At 38.4% G+C, this 20,095-nt stretch overlaps 3 protein-coding genes across 4 annotated transcripts in view; 1 reads left to right on the top strand and 2 right to left on the bottom strand.

Annotated features, from left to right (window-relative positions):
* Positions 1-6,291, top strand: part of LOC18772004 — a 9,668-nt gene extending 3,377 nt beyond the window's left edge. The window contains exons 1-3 of one of the 2 annotated variants that reach the window (XM_007208676.2): positions 316-801; positions 967-5,239; positions 5,978-6,291. In XM_007208676.2, coding sequence (XP_007208738.1) covers positions 1,085-5,227 — 4,143 coding nt within the window. In that variant the 5' untranslated portion in view covers positions 316-801; positions 967-1,084 and the 3' untranslated portion in view covers positions 5,228-5,239; positions 5,978-6,291. Of the gene's footprint in view, positions 1-315; positions 802-966; positions 5,240-5,977 lie in introns of those variants that run through there. The other variant, XM_020565471.1, reaches the window with a different exon arrangement.
* LOC18775304 (pentatricopeptide repeat-containing protein At1g62720) lies at positions 7,008-9,713 on the bottom strand. The gene is given in 2 exon segments (XM_020566081.1): positions 7,008-8,503; positions 8,505-9,713. Coding segments are annotated over 2 exon segments (1,815 nt in total). The 5' UTR covers positions 9,143-9,713; the 3' UTR covers positions 7,008-7,326.
* On the bottom strand, positions 10,158-16,589 carry LOC18772571 (kinesin-like protein KIN-5D). The gene is made up of 23 exons (XM_007208364.2): positions 16,342-16,589; positions 15,853-16,039; positions 15,629-15,758; positions 15,217-15,372; positions 14,644-15,120; positions 14,332-14,429; positions 14,080-14,236; positions 13,913-13,982; positions 13,702-13,778; positions 13,549-13,602; positions 13,371-13,451; positions 13,173-13,284; positions 12,837-12,923; positions 12,577-12,752; positions 12,315-12,476; positions 12,129-12,236; positions 11,863-12,021; positions 11,693-11,776; positions 11,372-11,577; positions 11,170-11,271; positions 10,980-11,089; positions 10,740-10,891; positions 10,158-10,646 (listed from the first exon to the last, which is right to left on the bottom strand). Exons 2-23 carry the CDS (start codon positions 16,023-16,025, stop codon positions 10,419-10,421), a joined length of 3,159 nt encoding a protein of 1,052 aa, XP_007208426.1. The 5' UTR covers positions 16,026-16,039; positions 16,342-16,589; the 3' UTR covers positions 10,158-10,418.

The following is a 20,095-nucleotide window of genomic DNA, read 5'->3' as shown; positions in this document are numbered from 1 at the left end:
ATTATCTACCATTCTCTTATTATTATAACGACTATATTCTTTAAAATATTAATACATTTAAAAAATATAACTACGATTATACTTTTTAAATATTCGAATGTATAGGTGCGTGGCTCGTTAATTATGTTACCACGCCGGGTTCACATTTACAGCGGCAGGGTCCCTGCATGCAGTTTTATGAGTTTATCCATCTGCGAATTAAAAAGAAAAAACAATAACCAGACGACGTCATAAGAGGCAAGTGGTTCACGGATGCAAAAAAAAGGGGCCCGCCCGGAGAATTTTACAAAACTTGGGCCCGCCCCTCAAGCCAGGCATGAAAGAAGACTATGACTCGCAAGTCGCAACGGTTACTTGACTCACTGAGTGAACTCGCTCTCCCTCTGTTGGCTGCTGTTGCTTTCCTTCCTCTTCTCTTTCTTTTCTCTACCTCTGCGCTGCACACACACGCTTACGCTTTTCTCTTTCCCGCTCGGTGCCCCTTTTCGTCTTTTCGCTCTCCATCTTCCTCCTCGCAAAATCAGACGGCGCACTTTCCTCCACGTCACCATCGTCTTCTTCATCCCCACTGCGACCTCTCCTACACACACACATACATCTATAATAATTTTATTATATATTTACATAAAATAACCGCTTCGTCTTTTACCTCTAGCCTTAGGGTTTCTCTCATCTTCACCCAAACACAATCTCTCTTTCCTCTCTCCCTCGCTCGCTCTACGAAACTTCAAATTCTCGAGCCCTTAATGTCTCAAACTTCGTGCTCTGGCTGGTCAATTTCGCCATTGAAGCTGGTTCCAGGTATTCTACTATTCTCGTTCAAATCTCCAGTCCCTGTAATTTTGTTTATATTATGTTAAGTTTTAGTTTCGTTTGCCAATCTCGTTGCTTTTGCTTCGATTTTTATATTTTTTTCGTTTTGGTAGTCACAAATTTTGAGGTTTTCGTTTTTGTTGTTTGAATTAGGGTTTTTTATTCGGTGATGGTTTGAAATTTGGGGATTCGGTGAATTTGGAGGTTGTTCTAGTGTAAAATTTGTGAATCTGTTTGCTTTTGGCGGGTTGGGTTTTGGTTGTTAGAATTCATGGCGATTGAGAAGAACAACTTCAAGGTTTCGAGGTTTGATTCAGAGTTTTCTCCCGGTAGTAGGAAGAGTATGTCTAGTGACGAGGATGAGCTACAACAGCGTAGCTCTGCTGCTGAATCTGATGATGATGATGAATTTGATGATGCGGACTCTGGGGCGGGGTCTGATGACTTTGATTTGTTGGAATTGGGGGAAACTGGTGTGGAGTTTTGCCAAGTTGGGAGTCAGACTTGCAGCATTCCTTTTGAACTGTATGATATTCCAAGTCTTGAAGATATATTGTCAGTGGATGTATGGAATGAGTGCTTGAGTGAGGAGGAGCAGTTTGGCCTCACTAAGTATCTGCCTGATTTGGACCAGGAGACCTTTATGATTACCTTGAAAGAGCTTTTTACAGGTTGTAATTTCCATTTTGGGAGCCCTGTTAAGAAGTTGTTTGATATGTTGAAGGGAGGTTTGTGCGAGCCGAGAGTTGCTCTTTACCGGGAGGGTTTGAATTTCTTTCAGAAGCGGCAACACTACAATATTTTGAGGAAGCATCAGAATAATATGGTTAGTAATCTCTGTCAGATAAGGGATGCTTGGCTTAATTGCAAGGGATATAGTATTGAGGAGAGGCTCCGGGTGTTGAATATTATGAGAATCCAGAAGAGTTTGATGGGTGAGAAGATGGAAGATATGGAGACTGACTCCTCAGAAAGAGAGTCAGGTGAAGGCTTACAGATCAACAAAATCAAGGACAGGAAAGTTGCACAGAAAATCGCTCGTTATTCTCCATACGGGGTGGGTACAAATGTGGATTTTGCATCAAGAGGGCGGTCATCAGCTATGGAACTGGCAAAATATGGGAAGCAGAACCCAAAAGGTATACTGAAGATGGCTGGGTCGAAGACTTCTTCAGCAAAAGAGCTAGCAAGCCATTCTGGACCATACAGTTCGGCAGTCGCTCTTCCTCAGCAGATTAAGGCCGGAGGGTATGATTCCAGGGCAACACTCAGAATGAGGGATCAGTTGATAAGTGGTGATGATGTTGAAGACACAACATATGGAATTGGTGTCCAGCGAGATAGAAGCGTGTCTCGTAGTAGCTTGATGGACAAATCTGGTGTTTTCAAAGTGGGAAAGAAGCTGGACCTATTAAGAGGTGATGAATTAATCACTGACACCTTGCTGGGTGTGCCTGTCTCCTCAAAGACTGATGTACATGCCTATGGTAGGAACCGCAATGCAAACCTTTTGTCAGAGTCAAAGGTAATAACAGCAAAGCCTCCTAACTTGAGGACCCCCTATGATTTTGGTAAAAAGGCCAAGTATCCAGAAAATGTTCAGCAATTTACAGTTGGGGATCAGATGAAGTCCTTGAAAAGCAGACTTCCACAGCCACCGCTAAGAGGAGATCGAGCTGACTCGTCAGATCGCGCAGAACTATTCTGGCATAACAGGAATGAAGGGGAGACTTTTCCTATGGATTCGCCCTTAAGAGCGGATGACTGGAATGTTAGGAGCAAGAAATGGAAGATTGGGAGGGAGTCTCCTGATTTAAATTACAAATCATATAGAGCTTCCCCACCACAGATGAATGATAGATTTTTATCTTCTGAATTTAAAGCAAAACCATTTCAAGAGAAGATAAGAGGGAATCGAGTACAAAATGGAGGATCAGACATGGCGGCATTGAAAAGTAATAGAATGTTTGTTAAAAATGAAGATACAGAATCAGACTCATCAGAGCAATTTGAAGATGATGAGGATAGCAACCCTTTGTTGAGGAGTAAGCTGGCTTATCCCAGTGGTGTTATGGAGGCTTCACCGTCTTCTTTGTTGAAGCCTGCTCTAGATGCAAAAAGGGGCAAATATGTGAAGAAAGAGGCGAAAGATAGTTTACGGGCCCTTGATGGGATCAATTACCCCTCCAACAAGATGGGTGGTTTTGTTGAACATGGACATATGCGTAGTCTAGAAAACTATACTGCCAAAGCAAAACAAAAAGGTAAGATGCGAGACAATAGTCCCATGCATAACTCTTCGACCAGAGTTTTGGAAGAACGCTATATCTCGGGCTTGGGTAAGTTTCACGATGAGGATGATGATTATGATGAACGGAAACAAATCTACAAATTGGGCAAGAATGCCCAATTTGAAGGGGAGGCTGGTGAAAGGTTGCACATACCTTCATGGAAGACCTACCCTACTACGGGAAAGCAGAAAAGAGAAGTTGGCCATGATCATTCTGTACCAGAGTCTCGTTATTTTGTTGATGAGGAGGATGACTCACTTGAAATGCGATCACTAGCTAATGGTAGTGGACATGGTAGATTCAGGAAGAAAGGTCAGAACACTGAAGCATATGTGAGTGATCGCCATGAACGAATTGAGGTCCCACTATTAGGTTGCAATTTGATGACAAAGAAGCGGAAAGGTAAGGAGGATTCAGACACTGGTAGAGGAGATGATGATGGTGACTTACAGTCTAACCATTTGCAACGTATTGTTGATTCCAATTCCTCGAAAAAAAGGGCAAAGAGGAAGGTGGAGAATGACAATGTCAGCTCAGATGTAGAAATTTCTGATCCACCAATTACAGAAATGGGAGCGACAGATATGGAGCCAGAAACCAAGCCCCAGAAAAAACCATTTATTCCAATTACACCTACGGTTCATACTGGCTTCTCATTCTCGATTGTACATCTTCTTTCAGCTGTTCGCTTGGCAATGATCACTCCACTTTCGGAAGATGCTTTTGATGTTGGGGGACCTATAGATGAGCAGAACAAAAATCATGAGGGTTGTGTAAATGGGGTTCTTTCTCGTCAAAAGGTGGATGCCAATAACTCAGAGCTTGCTGGAGAAGTGAATATGCCTTCTCTAACAGTTCAGGAGATTGTGAACCGTGTTAGATCGAATCCAGGAGATCCTTGTATTCTTGAGACACAAGAGCCACTTCAGGATCTGGTGAGAGGAGTTCTAAAGATATTTTCTTCAAAAACAGCACCTTTAGGAGCTAAGGGTTGGAAGACACTGGCCGCCTATGAAAAAGCTACAAAAAGCTGGTCATGGACTGGTCCAGTTTTTCATGGTTCATCAGATCATGACACCAGTGATGAGGTGACATCTCCTGAAGCATGGGGTCTTCCTCACAAAATGCTTGTCAAGTTGGTTGATTCGTTTGCTAATTGGCTCAAATGTGGGCAAGAGACCCTTCAACAAATCGGAATTCTTCCGGAACCGCCCTTGGAGTTGATGCAGCTCAACCTGGATGAGAAAGAACGGTTCAGGGACCTAAGAGCTCAAAAGAGTCTTAACACCATTAACCCAAGTTCTGAAGAAGTGAGAGCTTATTTCCGTAAGGAGGAAGTTCTCAGGTATTCAATTCCAGACAGGGCCTTCTCTTACACAGCAGCTGATGGTAAAAAATCCATTGTTGCCCCATTAAGAAGGTGTGGCGGTAAGCCAACATCAAAAGCTCGAGATCACTTTATGCTGAAACGTGATCGACCACCACATGTTACAATTCTTTGTCTTGTGAGAGATGCAGCTGCAAGATTGCCTGGAAGTATTGGCACCAGAGCAGATGTTTGTACTTTGATAAGAGATTCTCAGTACATTGTTGAAGACGTGTCTGATGCACAAGTTAATCAAGTTGTTAGTGGAGCCCTGGACCGTTTGCATTATGAACGTGATCCTTGTGTGCAATTTGATGGGGAAAGAAAATTATGGGTCTATTTGCATAGAGAAAGAGAAGAAGAAGATTTTGAGGATGACGGTACTTCATCTACAAAGAAATGGAAGAGGCAGAAAAAGGATTCTGCCGAGCAACCTGACCAAGGAGCAGTGACAGTGGCTTATCATGGGACTGGGGAACAAGCTGGATATGATTTGTGCTCTGATCTCAATGTCGAGCCATCATCATGTTTGGATGATGTGAGACAAGATGTGGATGATAATGTTGATACCAATCACGGGTCTGAACAAGATGAAATGCACCAAGATGATCCAATTCTTTGGGAGGAGGGTCTGGGCTTAAATCCAATGCGAGAAAACAAATTGCTATGTCAGGAAAATTCCACGAATGAAGATTTTGATGATGAAACGTTTGGGAGAGAAAGGACAGTTGGGCTCTTGAGTGCAAGCTTACTATGAGGTTTTCTTCAGGTAGTTTTCAATAGCATTATTCACTCTCCGATATGCAGTTGCTCTCCTTTGTGTTTTGGTGTTGGAAATTTACACTTAAATTGAATTGTTTATTTTTCATATTCTTGCGTACTTGTGTCAGATCACATGACATATAATGGAACTGTGGCTTCCTGGTAGTAGCATTGTAAAAATCAGCTAATGGTGCACTTCTAGTCATGTTTTTTCCCCACCTATTTTGGGTTCGATTGATTTTAGCGTTTTACCCTTTCCGTCCCTTCTGTATTATTAATTTTTTCACACGTCTTTATGGTTTTTTATATATATTTAAAATATGATCAAAGTATGTTATGCAATATAAGTTGAAAGTTCATTGTCATATAAAGTTGTCTTTTCTCCTCTGTAAGAAATAATCTGCAATAGGGATCTTGAGTTTAACAGTTACATCAATAGAAGATGTTACCCTAATTTCTTTTGATTTTTGTCTTTCCATGTTATCAAGTGATATGCTCTATATTGGGGGGAAAAAACGAAAATGTACATCTTTCTGATAGATGGAAGGATTACATTAGATAGTTTAAATTCAAATCCTTTCAGTCAAGAAGCATGAGGTTGATGACTTCAAATACCGAAACTGGCACCCTTGAACCTTGAAATGTTAAAATATAATATATTCTGAGGTTTCATGTATGCATTTGCTGTACTTTGGCATCCGTTCTGTGGGTTTCTGACAGAGTAGAAAATTGATATGTTTTGCAGGCATCAGATCGCCTTGTCGTTCCAAGTCAAGGAGTGTGTTATACATTTAAGGTGCGGTATTTTTGCATATATATATATTGATTCTATCAGGAAATGCAGAATAGAAATTTAGTCTTGTTTGAGGCTCATCATGGTGGGGGTTGATACAGGTGGATATCTATATACAGTTCTGCCTTCCATAAATAAATATTTTTGGTCTTTATATGTAGATTATGCTAAAAAAAGGAAATAGAAAAGTAGTTCATAATGTACATTGAGCAATATGGCCGATCCAATATTTGGGTTGTTTATGCATATGGTTTAGATTGCAGGCATAATGTATCCCACACTCTATTAGAGAGTTGGTACACAAGTTGGTATCTAAAGTTGGTCTCCCTAGCATTTTCCTTTGCGAAATGACCAAAAACTCGCTTCATTAGAGAACCTCGCATTTATTAACGGTCAAATGAATAATTCCATGATGACAAAAACCATGTCCTGGCCCATCAACAATATTGTCTCTATTTCCAAGGTTTCCCAACCATTCTTTGCTTTTTGGCTAATAGAAATAGAAGCTTTGGTAAAAATTTGGCTTTATCTAAAAATTTGATCGACTGATGAATAAAATAACCATAGGCAAATCAATTAAACCAAGTCTCAACTTCACAGAGGCTCCTGACCAGAAAAGCTAGACTCAAAATGAAACACAATGTAGCTTCGCTTCACCACCAAAGGACCAAAGGACCAAAGGGCGCGTTTTGGTTGTGATTTTGGACGGGTCAATAATTATTTTTATGGAAAATCACTTCAAAAAGCACGTTTGAGGTGCTTCTACTCATAAATAATTTTGCCCCATCTTAAATCACTCCCAAATGAGCATTCAGACCCAATCAAGGGTAGCAAATTTCACCATGACCTTCACAAAATTATTACAAATAAAAAAAATTGGAAACAAATTGTAGAAGGCCCCTTAATCAAAGGCTGGTTGGTTTTTGCCGAAACTACAAAGTCTTGGTCAGCTGAAAAATTTGATTATATCAGTCCACATACCCTGCTTCTCTCTAATAAATTTAACAACCTTAAACGAGTAACATTGAAATTTCTCTATCATGATCACAGGATATCCCCCAATGATATCTTTATATAACCAGGTCTGCATACCGCAAAATAACAAAAACATGCAGAGTCAGTCAATTGCACAATGTTTGTGTGAAAGAAACTAAAAAAGACCTGCGTACAAAAAAACACGCCAATTGTTTCAAAGATGTTACGATTATCGGTAAAGTTATATCTACTACTCAACATTGTCACATGATGGATTAAGAGATAACAAATATAACACATCCATGGTTGCCAGAGGTGGAAGAGCTTCAATGTTTTTTGGGATGGTCAGAAGATCTGTTCAACTTTAACCGAGGCAAATTAAGTTCATAATTCTCTTTTTGCATCAATGGCAACAATGCAGGATCTACTTTATCTTTACACAATAGATCAACTATCAATTCTGTAGTCCATGCATCTGCTGAGAAACCCTTCTCCACCATTTGTTGAATAAGTTCCATCGCCCTTACTGTCTCATTGTTATTGATATACCCTCGAATAATTACGTTGTAGGTCCAACCATTTGGAGAACAACCTTGCTCTTCCATTTCGAAAAGCAGCTTTTCTGCTTCACTTGTTCGGCCCCCAATACAGAGTCCATCAATCATTATGGTATATGTCCTTACATCCGGTTGAAGCCCTCTGGATGATAAACCACAAAAGAGTTCCCTTGCAGATTCAATTTTTTCAGCTACGCACAAACCTTTAATAAGAATAGTGTAAATCACAATATCTACATCCAACTTCTTGCCTTCCATCTCTTTAAACAGTTGGATTGCTGTAGAAAGTTGTTGGTTTTTACACAGGCCATCCAGTAGAATAGCATAAGTTTGAACATTTGGAAGTTGGCCACAAGCTTGCATCTCAGAGAACAACTTCTGTGCAACACCTAATTTCCCCACTTTGCAACAACCATCCACAAGAGTGCTATAAGTAACGATATCTGGAACCAGTCCCTTACGAGACATTTCCCGAAGTAGCATCATGGCCTCATCCATCATCTTATGCTTACAATATCCATTTATCAATGTGTTGTAACAAACAACATTAACCATCGAGCCCTTGCTAAGCATTAGTTTAAAAACTTTTCTAGCCTTGCTCATTTCTCCTCGCAAACAGAAACCATCCATAAGTGAATTGTATGTAACCCTATCAGGTTCAATATCTCTTTCAATCATCATTTCGACCACGCCTTCTGCTTCCCCAACCATCCCCTCCTTACAAAGTGTGTCTACCAAGACGTTGAACGTGAACACATTTGGAAAGATATTTTTACTCACCATGTCATTCAACAACCTTGTAGCTTCTTTCCACTCACCTAATTTGCAAACTCCATGAATCAAGGATGTATAGGTAATGACATTTGGGGCAATACCCTTGCACATCATTTCTGAGAATAGGTTTAATGCATCATCAGCTAGTGTATCCTTACGAAGACTGACAATTACCTTTCATGCAAAAGCCCTTTATTAGTATGCCGTAAGTAACCACATCAGGCTGACAATTACCTCCCGCAATCATTTTGTTGAAAATTCCTGCCGCCTCCGCCACTCTATTCTTGAGAAGAAAGCCGTTGATTAGAGTGTTGAAGGTAAAGACATCTGGTTCAAGACCAAGTTTGAAGAATTTTCCCAATACAGATAAACTAAACCCCATTTGGTTTAGATGACAATAACAATTTATGAGAATGGTTAGGGTATAAACATGATGTCCAATTCTCGACATACCCATTTGGTTATATAATGAGATGACGGCCGAGTAATGTTTCAATTTTGCAACTTGACCCAAGATTTTAGTGAAACGGACAACAGAAGGCAGAGGGCGCATTTGAAGCATTCTATCGAACACATTGAAAGCATCCTCAACATTTGTGATTTTGGGTAAGACTCTTTTTGGCTGCTCTAGTTGGGTTCTTGTAGATTTGATCGGTTTCGAAGGTTGAGAGTGAAAGAAATCAAAGTAATTGTTGACGAAAAGGAGAAAAGTGGAGTTAGAGTGAAAACAATTCATACCTCTGCTGCTCCAGCAATAACAAGAAGAAGAAGAAGTAGCAGCAGTTGTAGTCCGTATCATCATCTTCGGCATCTCTGAGTAAAATGGCGCTCAAACCTCCCTCCAACTGGTTTCCTCGAGAAAGCTCAAGTCCGTGTCATCATGAATTCCACAAAAACTTTCCTTTTTCTAAACTTGGATAAAAAAGTCCGTACCTTTCGTTTAGGAGTCCTCCTCGTTTAGGGTTAAGATTTATTTTAACAGTAATTTATTTTCAGTAAGGGTTGGTGCCTATTGTTAGGCAGTTATCAAAGTTATGACTAGTTCATTGTCTGCTCTCTGCTGCTGTTATGATATTATTAGGCTATCAATGTTTTCCGTTATGTTGTAACTGATAGGTCTACCATCCCATACCTTGTATATAAATATGTTGTGATATCTCTTTTGATAGGAGACTGGTATTATCTAGTTTATAGGAGTCATGGTTAGTCTGTCTTTCTTCATGCTTTTAATCGTGGGATGTAGTTCCACAAAATCTTAAAGTTGTGGGTGAGTTACTTGCGGCAGTAACTTTGGTGTTTCTATTTAAGATGTAATTTTTCATTCAAGTCTATCAAGGACAAGAATCAAGTTGAAGTCTCTCAGCCTTTCCTATTGTTTTTTCAACCTTCTGGTTATTTTTCTTCAGCCTCTTTTATTTTTCAACATTTAGTTCCTAAACTCGATATTTTATAAGCCTTTTTTTTCTGGAAATATTTTGCTCACCACTTTAACCCAAAGTGTATTCTCACCGCCGTTCTTAATTCCGTCCGCCCAAAAAAGTGTGGCTTTTTGTCTGAATGATATGCTAGTCATATCTGTTTAATGAATAGATTGGTTTTCACTCGCACCAGAATAGATTGGTTTTCTGTTTGGATCTGTTTAAGGTTATTGACTTTGTGATAATTTATAGAAGGTATTTTTATTTTTAAATACAACTGATAGCCTAATTATTCTAATTAATCTAATCCACATAAAAATAATAAATCTGCTGGATGCATCCTTTTGGGTGCAAATCGAAGGTATCATGATTGACAAGAACTATGGCTGTAAAGAAGAAGCTTCAAAAGCACTCAAACCAAAACACTCAGTAACTCCTCATCAATAATCCAATTGCAGTTCGTTACAAAGTGGGAAAAATTCAATGAACTCAAGTTTTGAAGTTTCCCCAGGAGGCCTAACTATATTTCTCCATCCACAATCATTTTTCATCCACTGTCTCCAGAAACAATTAACGAATAAGGTAGCGTAGGAAAGAGTACATATATACGCCATACATGTTATGTACACACGTGTTTCTCTGACCTCTAAATCTTTGATTCCCCCCTCTTCAGTTAATAGCAGTGAGAGGAACTCTGGAGTCTCTAATGGACTGGGCAGCCTCGTATGCCGCTGCGATGTGTTTTAAGTCTCCATTTGCCTGCTGCTTTGCAGATCTTCCATCCCAGAATGATCTCAACAATTCTTCAAAGGCAGGAGTTCTGAGTTCTTCAATGGATGCAATGCTTGGAAGATTGAACGACCTCTTTCTTGGTGTGGAACATGATGGTTCGTCCACCTGAGTGTTGCAGAATCGAAGAACTCATTAAAGTACATAATTTCATCGAGTAAAAAACACTTACATTGTACAAAACCACTCTAGCAGTCTTACCACATATTCATCCAGAAGAAATTTTCCCGCATTCTCTGTGATCTCGACAATATTGTGGTAGTGACCTCCCTTCAGTTCCCTTAAATCCCCACAACATGGAATGATCATTGAGTTAAGATTTCCACATGCCTCATGGTCAAGTTGTAATGAATCTGCAAGTATTTGTTTCAGTTAACATGCAATCCAATATATAACCTGGCAAGACAAACGTGAAATCAATATGTGAAACTTGACACTCACGATCAATAGAAGACAGGAGATTCTTGTCTGCAGCGTCTACATCTTCTAGTGCAGCTGATACAGCAGAGGAAAACCTATCACGTAGAGCTTGATTGGCTTCCGTTCCCCTCCTAGTTGAAGAGAAAAAAAATGAATGAATAATCTTCAATTAAAACCTGCAATATTTCTTTCTTATAAGGAATGAGCATACCTAACAATGGAGTCCACAGAAGCAACATTACTCTTTTCTAGACTGAGCAAGGAACCCTGAGCATTCTTCCATTGTTCTGCACCCATTGTTGCCTGCTTCAAACTGCACAAGTTGTTTTTGCGTAAGTAATGGGCTAGAAAAATTCAGGTAGCATAATCATGGCCAGATCAAAGTTTAAATTCCTAATATCCAGAATATGTACCAATTCTGTAGAACCTCTTCCATGTCTTTCTTTCCACTTTCCACAGCAAATGTATCTTCAAGGTAATGGGATTCTGTTTTTTCCATGTGAACTGTCCATTTTGCTTTGATAGAAGATGTTGAATCTTGCATGGTTGACATTTCTTGCTGTAGTTTGCTGGTTCTGCTTGTTGTACTCTCTCGAAGATCATTTACTGCTGTTTGGACCTATTTAATAGATAAAGACTGTTACTAATTGCGCCTAAATAAAAAAGTTGTTACTGACATAAAACCTTAGGAACAAGGAATAAGTAATTGGCTGCAGCTTAAGAACAAGACATACCAGTTTTTTCTTCCTAGCGTTTGAACTTGCCAGCAACTCTGCCACCTTTTCTAGCAACTGCCTTTCTTCATTAGCAGCACACTCCTACATATAAATTAAAAAAAAAGCATTAAATTTTGTTAATAAGGTTGTTAATGGCCCATTTAATTTAGAAAGTACACTGCAACCACCTCAAACTTCTCTTCAAGTTCAGACAATTTCTTATTGTTGACAGTTTGTGCTTCTTCCACGATTTGGGTCAGATTGGATGCATGCAAGTCTAGAGTCTTGAAGAAGTCCACAGTAACTTTAGAAGTTGACCGTGCAGTTTCAACTGCTCTGGCATGAGCCTGTACAAAATCGATGACCAAATTTTTTACTCCAAAAAGTGATTTTTGAATTTTACTCTTGAAGAAAATAAAACAAATAACCATGAAAGCAACAATATATTACGAACCTCACGCTGTTGTTGTGCATATGCACTTAGCTTCTCTGCTTGGTTGTGAAGATTACCTTGAAGATCATTGAGTAATTCATCAGCTTCTGAAGCAATTCCTTTGAAGAGCTAAATCATATGAACAAAGTTAAGTACAGAAAGAGTAAAAGAACAGTGAAGACTGAAAAACACTAAACTAATACTTACATCCTCCAGAGCAGAAGAATGGCTAGAAACTTCCGAATTTAGATGACAAAAAGTTGACTGAGAATTTCCTTCAAGGTCCCCAGCTATACCATCCAGAGCTTTAATACCAGAACCATACATATTTTTAAGCTTTCCTAGTCTTCCTCGAAGTTCTTCAGTAGCCTTCAAAAGCATGGCAAATAATTAGGTTGTATGGAGTTATAGACTGACAATCAAATGTCAAGAATGCTCAAAGACAATCATCTTCTTGTCTAGATCTTACCTCTGCCTTGGTTGATACAAAGGACTGCATATCCTCCTCCATACCTTTCAATTGCTGCTCCTGTTGTGTCACTGCAACTGCGACAGTCTTATGCAAGATTTCAAGCTGTTGAGTTAATTCGGACTGGAATTTCTGAACTAGTATCCGATTTCCATCTTCAATTTTATCCTTGCGCTCTGGAAAACCAGCCATGGTTAGCAATAAAGCACCAGAAGTTTTGAGGAAGACCCAATAAAAATATCCAAAATAATGAGACAAACCAATCTTGGCAAATAAACTGGACACATCTGATGCAGCATTCTCTAGCTCTCCTCGAAGCTCAAATGCACGCTCAACCAGTGATTTCTCTGAAAGTTAACAGTGCATATTATTGTAAGGAAGATTCAGAGGCATCAAATTGTACCATCTGGAAAGCATGAGACTTTACGTGTGCACAAACTAGAAGACGAACAAGTTAAAAATGGAAGTCCTTAGGAAAAGCTATTTGATCCATCAAATGTCGACTATATAAACTGAAGGTAAAATGAATTGGCAAGTATCAATATCTGATATGTAGAATGTATGACAAAATTCGTTGTAGCAGGTACTTTGCTCACCCGATCTGAGGAGGTTTGCAATCAGAAATTCCTTCTCTTTAATGGTTGCATTTGCCTGTCGATGTTTTTCCTCGAGATCAAACAGTGCATTTCCAGTTTCCTCAAGCTTTTTCTGAAGTATAAAGTGTTGAATTTTATCAGGATGAAAGCAGAAAGAACAATGGGAGACTATGTAATTTGATTTCCCAAATGTATTACCTCAGTTTTTTCAAGTTTATCACTCAAGTCTACAGTCAAAAGTTGCTGAGAACTGTAAAGTTCCTGAAGCTCCATCAGTTGCTGCGCTTAGGTCACCACCACATAACAATTATATTAGTTCCTACGCTGTAGTCTGGTAATACTTACAAAGAAAGGAATGCAATCTTCATGGAAATACCTTGTCTTTGGATTCAGAATCAAGTTCCATCCGCTCTATTTTTTCAGCCATTGCCTAGGGTAAAAAGAGAGGAATGAGGTCAGTAACCAGTGCATTGTGTGAACTTATGTAGGAAAAGAATTGCGTCATTCAGTTAAATGGCAACAATCAGACCTTCTTCTCTGCCTCTTCATTAAGATAACGATCTCGTGGTATATAGATTCCATTCTTCTCTCTTGCAGCATATACCTCTGAATAAACATAAGAAACACGTCATACAATTTAGCTTGCAATAAACTAACTATCAAAAAATCATTAAATAATATTATCCACTAGAAAAAGCTTCTGAGGAGAGAGAGGAGCAACGATGAAATCAGTTAACAACCTTGCTTAAGCCGATCAATCTCAGAATATAAATCCTTGATCAGAGCAGATTTCATCATTTTTTGATTGACCTGAAACAATGAGCAACAACAAACCATAACAAGGGTCAGAATGAAAGACAATTCCCCTTTATGATTTGTGAAAACAGGGAGTGGGCAAACTTCTGACCTCTGGTTTATTCTTTATGTTTTTGGCACGGTGCGCATAGTCTAGGGTGCTGAGTGTTTCTTCCAAACAATGGATGGAGGGTGATACCGTGGCAATTATGCATGTCTTTGTTTTCCCTCCTAAGGAGTCCCTCAACAATCTTGTTAGTTTACTATCCCTGATATTCCAAACAATATCATTGTGATTAAATTTACTTTCTGGGGTTTGCAAATACAGGAAAAAAAACATGAATGGATATTTATTAAATAATACCTATATGGAACATGACCAGAGTGTTCAACTAGAGCATTAATGACACGGCCAAGAGTAAGCAAGCTTTTATTTATCTCCCCTGCTTCCCTTGCTCTACCCTGCAAGTGAAAATTTCTCAATCAGATGCAGATAAGAAAATGTCCTACCATAATCCATTATAAAAATTACATTTGCTTTTTGATATGTGACTCTTAACGCACTGTAAGGATAAAATAAACTCAAAACACAAACTTTTTTGGAAATATGGCAGTAAGATCATGTAGTAAGACAACACCATCATTATATTGATTATAAACTACTTCTGTGCCTTACCTCTCTTGCACCTGAGCGTGAAATGTTCTCAGAACCAGCAAGGTCAACAAGATTTAGCTTCCCACACTTAATCATTTCCTCACCCTCTGGAGTGCATTCCTTGATGTGGATTGTGATGGAAAATATAGAGTGTGAGCGACTGCTTTGTTTGTTGAGAAGAGTCTCAGCTGTACGTCTTTTTGCAGATCCCTTCTCCAAGATTTTATAAATTTCATTTGCTGTGCACACTATCTCTTCTTCCAAGCCTCTTACAAAGACACCCCCCTTCCCATCTTCCATGAGAGCAATGGGTTTCTTAGATTTGTCATCTATAAATTTCGTGCTCTCGTCTGGGGCCAGAAGATCACTTATCTCCTCATTGTACAGCTCTAGAAATGTGACTTTCATGCTGTACTCAGCAACCTGAGCTTCTAATATGTCAAAAATTTGTTTAACAGCTCGTGGGATAACACCGGCATCACTTGGAAACTCCCCGTTCTACAAAAATCACAAAATTCAGTCAGCAAGCTATGTGGAGAAAATCATAAAATAATACATAGGCTGAAGTCTATTTGAAAGTCGAAAACACCAAACCTTCTTTCTTGCTCCTCCTTCCATTGTGTATGTTTTCCCCGTCCCTGTCTGACCATAGGCAAATATAGTACAGTTATAGCCCTCAAGTACTTCATTTACAATAGGAGACACAGCCTGGTCATACAATTCCTTCTGTTGGGATGCGGGACCAAAGACCTAAACAACATTATCCAGCTTTCTGATCATTTCCCAGTGCAAAGAAAGTAACAAGAGGTAGCACAACAACAGCAACATATTTCAATTTTACTTCACTAAAATTGAGGAAAAATCATTATTCAAATTTTGGAACTTCAGGAGCCAAAACAGATTAAAACCCATGAATTCCTTTCATCTAATAAGACCTTAGTGCCACTTTTAAAGTAGAACAAGATGAAACACAAGAGTTTGACTTTTAGCATTCTAATCAACAAACCTTGTCAAACGCAAAGGTTCTATCAATCTGCTTGTTAGCTATATTCTGAATTGCAGACACTTCCCTTCTACTCTCATGACAAGAAATCACCACGGGCGTATGTACCCTCATTTCATCTTCACTCAAAGGCCTACAAAGGCAAACCAATTCATGAGCTGATCATTCACTCAGACAACAACACTTAACTGAACTCGGCCACACACCCAACTCGGATTCCGACTCACCTGCAACGCACAAGCACCTGCACATTGACACCCTTGTCCTTTTCATGCCTGTTTATCGAATTCGAATCCCCGGATCGCAGATCTCGCACCGACTTGTCGCTCGACCGCGGTGTCTGTGACGGGGATAGCGATACCAAACCTCCTCTTCTCTGTTGTGACTGTGATGAATCCATAGCTCTCTTGCTCTCTGAATCTCAAAAACCTTCACTCATCAGTAACAGCCTATATACATACATATATCTATATAATTATAGAAAATCAAGATTAGTACATATTAATTTAGTAACTAATTGTCTGTGAGTCAACGAACGGGACAAATTTGAGCAATGCAATTCTGAATTCACAAAGACGTGCGGCGATGAATCGGAAATGGATCGCAAATGAACGATCAAAATCGGAATGTGCGCGATTCATACCGAAGAAGATCAAAACACCAAACAAAATTCAGAACCAATAAAAAAATATATATATTCAAAAAAAGAAACTTACAGTCAAATCGAATTGCCGGCCTGCCTACAAGTACAGAGAGATTCTTGAAGCAATGGCGATGGAGGTTCGTAGAGAGAGAAAGTCGTAGAGTAGAGAGAGAGAGTGTGAGACTGTTTCTGTGTCAATTGTATTGTATTTTAATGAGAGAGAGAGAGCTGAGAGAAAGTGAGGTGTGAGAAACAAGAAAAGAAAGACTAACGAGGAGTGTGTGTGTTTGTGGGTTTTGTTTTCAGTTTGGATTTGGATATAAGAGCTTAAAAATAAAATAAAATAAAATAAATTTAAAATAATATATTTGGACTAATTTTTAAGAGACGTTACGGGGCATTTGAAATTCTGAGGACGGCAACGACGCGTCCAGTTAACGCCGTCAAACAAAAAAGATTCGTTTACAGAGAGAGTAATTTCCGACCGTTATGAATCGACAAAGAGGCCTCACCTCACTGATCTTTTGAAATAATTTTGAAACGGAACCCCTTGTTTAAATTACTGCCCCTTCCTTTACCAGATATTACGAACAATACCCCCCTTGCTATTAACCTATTTTAATTACTGTTAATCTGCATTTAAACTAAGAGTGGGTTTCTTGTTAATGACCAAAAAGCTGGGCTCCACTCAATTCAATCTAATGGGCCATTCAAATATTTCAGTGAAGTGCTCTATAATTTTGCGTTTGCTTCCCAATCAACAAGAAAAAGAGACAAGGGATTCATTTTAGTTTGTTTAAATTTGAAAATTTTGAATTTTATTAGAGACAACCGAGTCTGATTTGGTCTAAAAGAAAGTTGCTTCCAGCTTGAGGGCACATCAGAGTTAGGTTGGTGTACAAGTAGTCACGATTTGTCTAACATGAAAATAAGAGTGGTAAGAAAATCAAGGGTGGTGTTTAAGTTTTTGCCTAACAAGCTTCATTGGCAAGTCAAAATGTATTTTGCAAATCAATATTGATACAACTCATAAAGATAATGGATAACTAACGAGCGCGTTTCAAACAGATGTTAGATTATAAAACTTAAAAACCTATTGTGTATGGGTCTAACAAATAAAAAATTCTTAGATGAGATTGTCTTATGCCGCAACTCACTCACAATGGAGTGAGACCCCTTGCATTTGAACTCCACCTTATCCCACTCGTGTGAGTGAGTTGTCTTATACAACAGCCTCACCTAAGACCTCCTAAGAAGGAAACAGTAATTGCAAAAGGCTTGTAATTCAAATAGTTAAGAGCATTTATCTTTGCATCCGAGATCCTAAGTTTAACCCTCTCCTCCCTCAATATTGCTTTGTATAAAATAAAATTTTAAAAAAACAAACCATTTTGATTAGAGAAGTAGGAAGTACAACGAGTCACTAGCATACTGGTAAAAACGTCAAAAGATTGGGACAGGAAGGGAAAACAAATTCGAAGATGATTAAAGGAAGACAGTGTGTGTGTGGTGGCAAAGTTGCCCCACGTGATAAAGAGTGATGTGAGGAGGCACATGGTATTGGTGCCTAATGCATGCCTTGTGACTTCAAATGAAAACCTTCCAATTCCTAATTCTTGCCCAAACCCTAAAAATTATTCTAGTTGTTCCCATTTTCCCTAACTTGACCCCTCTTGCCACTTTTATGTTTAAAGCTTCCAAGTAGAAGTTGTAGTGAATACGAATATTTGTCATTGTTTGTAGGAATAATTGGGTTGTCACCCCAAGGGTGACCTACATTTTTTCCATATGGAATTGGTTGGTGCAATAGTAGTTATTGATTTCTCATTTGACTAGGAGAAAAATGCCACATTGGAAGGAGTTGCTTTCGAACTTTGTTACTTGAATTTTTATCATATGATGTCACTAACTATACGAAAATTGAGGTTTTATATGCTATCTACAAGCCATAAGTACACAATACATGCCCCTTTCCAATTAAAGATATTATATAATTTGTTTTATGTATGTGAATGCTAATCACAATCGTTCGGGATTAATGCGCACGAATCTCATAGTGATTTTATATGTATTCACAATCATTAACTGTATACATGAACGATCCTAAATAAATTTCTTCGTTTTTTTATGAGAATGGCGATGAATGATACAAGAATTATGAATTCACTACAAAAAAAAGTGGCAATAGTTAACATTTTGTCACTAACTTTGGTAACTATTGTGTGGGTTACTAAAGGTTTTAGTCATTAAAAAAAGCACAAAATGTGATTAAAAGCCTTTTTAGTCACCAAAAAAGTCAAAAAAGGTGACTAAAGCCTTTAGTAACTCCCATAACAGTCACCAAAATTGATAACAAATAATAACTGATGTCACTTTTTTTTGTAGTGATTTTTTTTCTTTCGTTTTCTTAGACCAGCTAAGTCGACTCTAATTCCAAATTCACTTTCTCATAAGCCAGCTACTTTATCCAAGCACGTGCTTACTTCACTCCCATACATAAATTTGCTCACCTAATGAATGAAAAGATTGCTCAACAATCTTAGACAAAAAAAAAAAAACTAAGAAGCGTCAATATGTACTAGTTCATTCTTAAGCAGTTGGAAAATCCCATATTCTTGGACCCGCACGCTAGCCCATGTGGGATCAAGGCTATTGGATCATACCCACCTTCTCTCTTTTCAATATTTTATTAATTTGTTTGCATTCAGTGAAGTGGAAGTGTTGACTTGGGAGTTACTCCATGTCTTTATATTCTGCGTGGGATTTACTTCACTCTTCCATCTCTGTATACAAGAAGAAGAAGACTACACATTTTACTTTGAAAGAGGTTTCGATTCTTTCCACTGACATTTTACACTGAAAAGGAGGTTTCCATGGATTCTTTCCACTACGAAACCACGCCTCTCACACAATCCATAATCACTCCAGCCCCAAATAGTTCCTTCTTCAATAAGTGTTTGGAAAGTGTTGCACTTCCAATAAAAAAAAGACAAGCAAGGTTGTGACGGATATTGAATTCACACATATCGATTTAGGCATAATTAAAGATTTCTCAACATAGCCTAGGCCTACTAATGTGGTGTATATAACACGCGATTTTATTTCAATTTATAATTTAGACTGACGGTTTCAGTGAATGAGACACACAAGATCTTATATCAGTGTCACTTGACACACAGATTGCACTATTTCCTCCTAATATTATGATAGAGCTAAAACATTCAATTCAAAATCAATTGATAATAAGTAGAGAGGGCCGAGATCTTGTAATGCGCAAAGACTTTTGTTCCTATATTCTCAACGATGTCAAAGTTTTCAAAATAATGATTGAGAAATCCTATTTGAGCAAAATGCACTTAAATATGGACGTACCATGTGTTAAAAGGAAAAAACATATGATATAAAACTTAATTATACCTCAAGCTCAAGGCTATTGATGATCAACACAAACAGAAAAAAGGCAGAGAAAAAGAAAGTGTACCGAGAAACATGGTTTGTAATTGCTTTGGAAGGTAAAAGATAGAGATGAGGTCCCATATGATTTATGATATAAAAAGAAAGCATCGGAGCCTCAGCTTTTGGTCAGCACACATCATTGCATCCATGTTACTTCGTTATAGGATCTCTCATTCGCACAAATGAGACCCCACGAATTTGATTTAATTACTAAAAAGGAAACATATATAAATTAATAAGCATATATAATTATATATGGCCATTGATGTTGAACAAAATTAGAAATTAAAGTATTAAAATACATTAATTAAAGTTTGCTAATGATATATACAAATGCTACGAAAGTGGTAAGCTCATCATTAATGATGTTT

The sequence above is a fragment of the Prunus persica genome, chromosome G6 (assembly GCF_000346465.2).
Source record: "Prunus persica cultivar Lovell chromosome G6, Prunus_persica_NCBIv2, whole genome shotgun sequence".
In the NCBI taxonomy this organism is placed as follows: domain Eukaryota; kingdom Viridiplantae; phylum Streptophyta; class Magnoliopsida; order Rosales; family Rosaceae; genus Prunus; species Prunus persica.
Note: the sequence above shows the minus strand (reverse complement) of the source record. Positions and strands in the feature narration are given on the sequence as shown.

Bases quoted from the DNA above. Each gene is read 5' to 3' on its own strand.
- LOC18772571 (XM_007208364.2), bottom strand. From the start codon at position 16,025: ATGGATTCATCACAGTCACAACAGAGAAGAGGAGGTTTGGTATCGCTA. The intron at 12,753-12,836 runs GTTTGTCTCATT...CTGGTTTTCCAG, and splicing joins CAGTTTATTTGCCAAGATTG to AGCGCAAGGATAAAATTGAA. The intron at 11,578-11,692 runs GTATGTCTTGTT...TCTATTAAATAG, and splicing joins ACGCTAGGAAGAAAAAACTG to GTCCAAACAGCAGTAAATGA.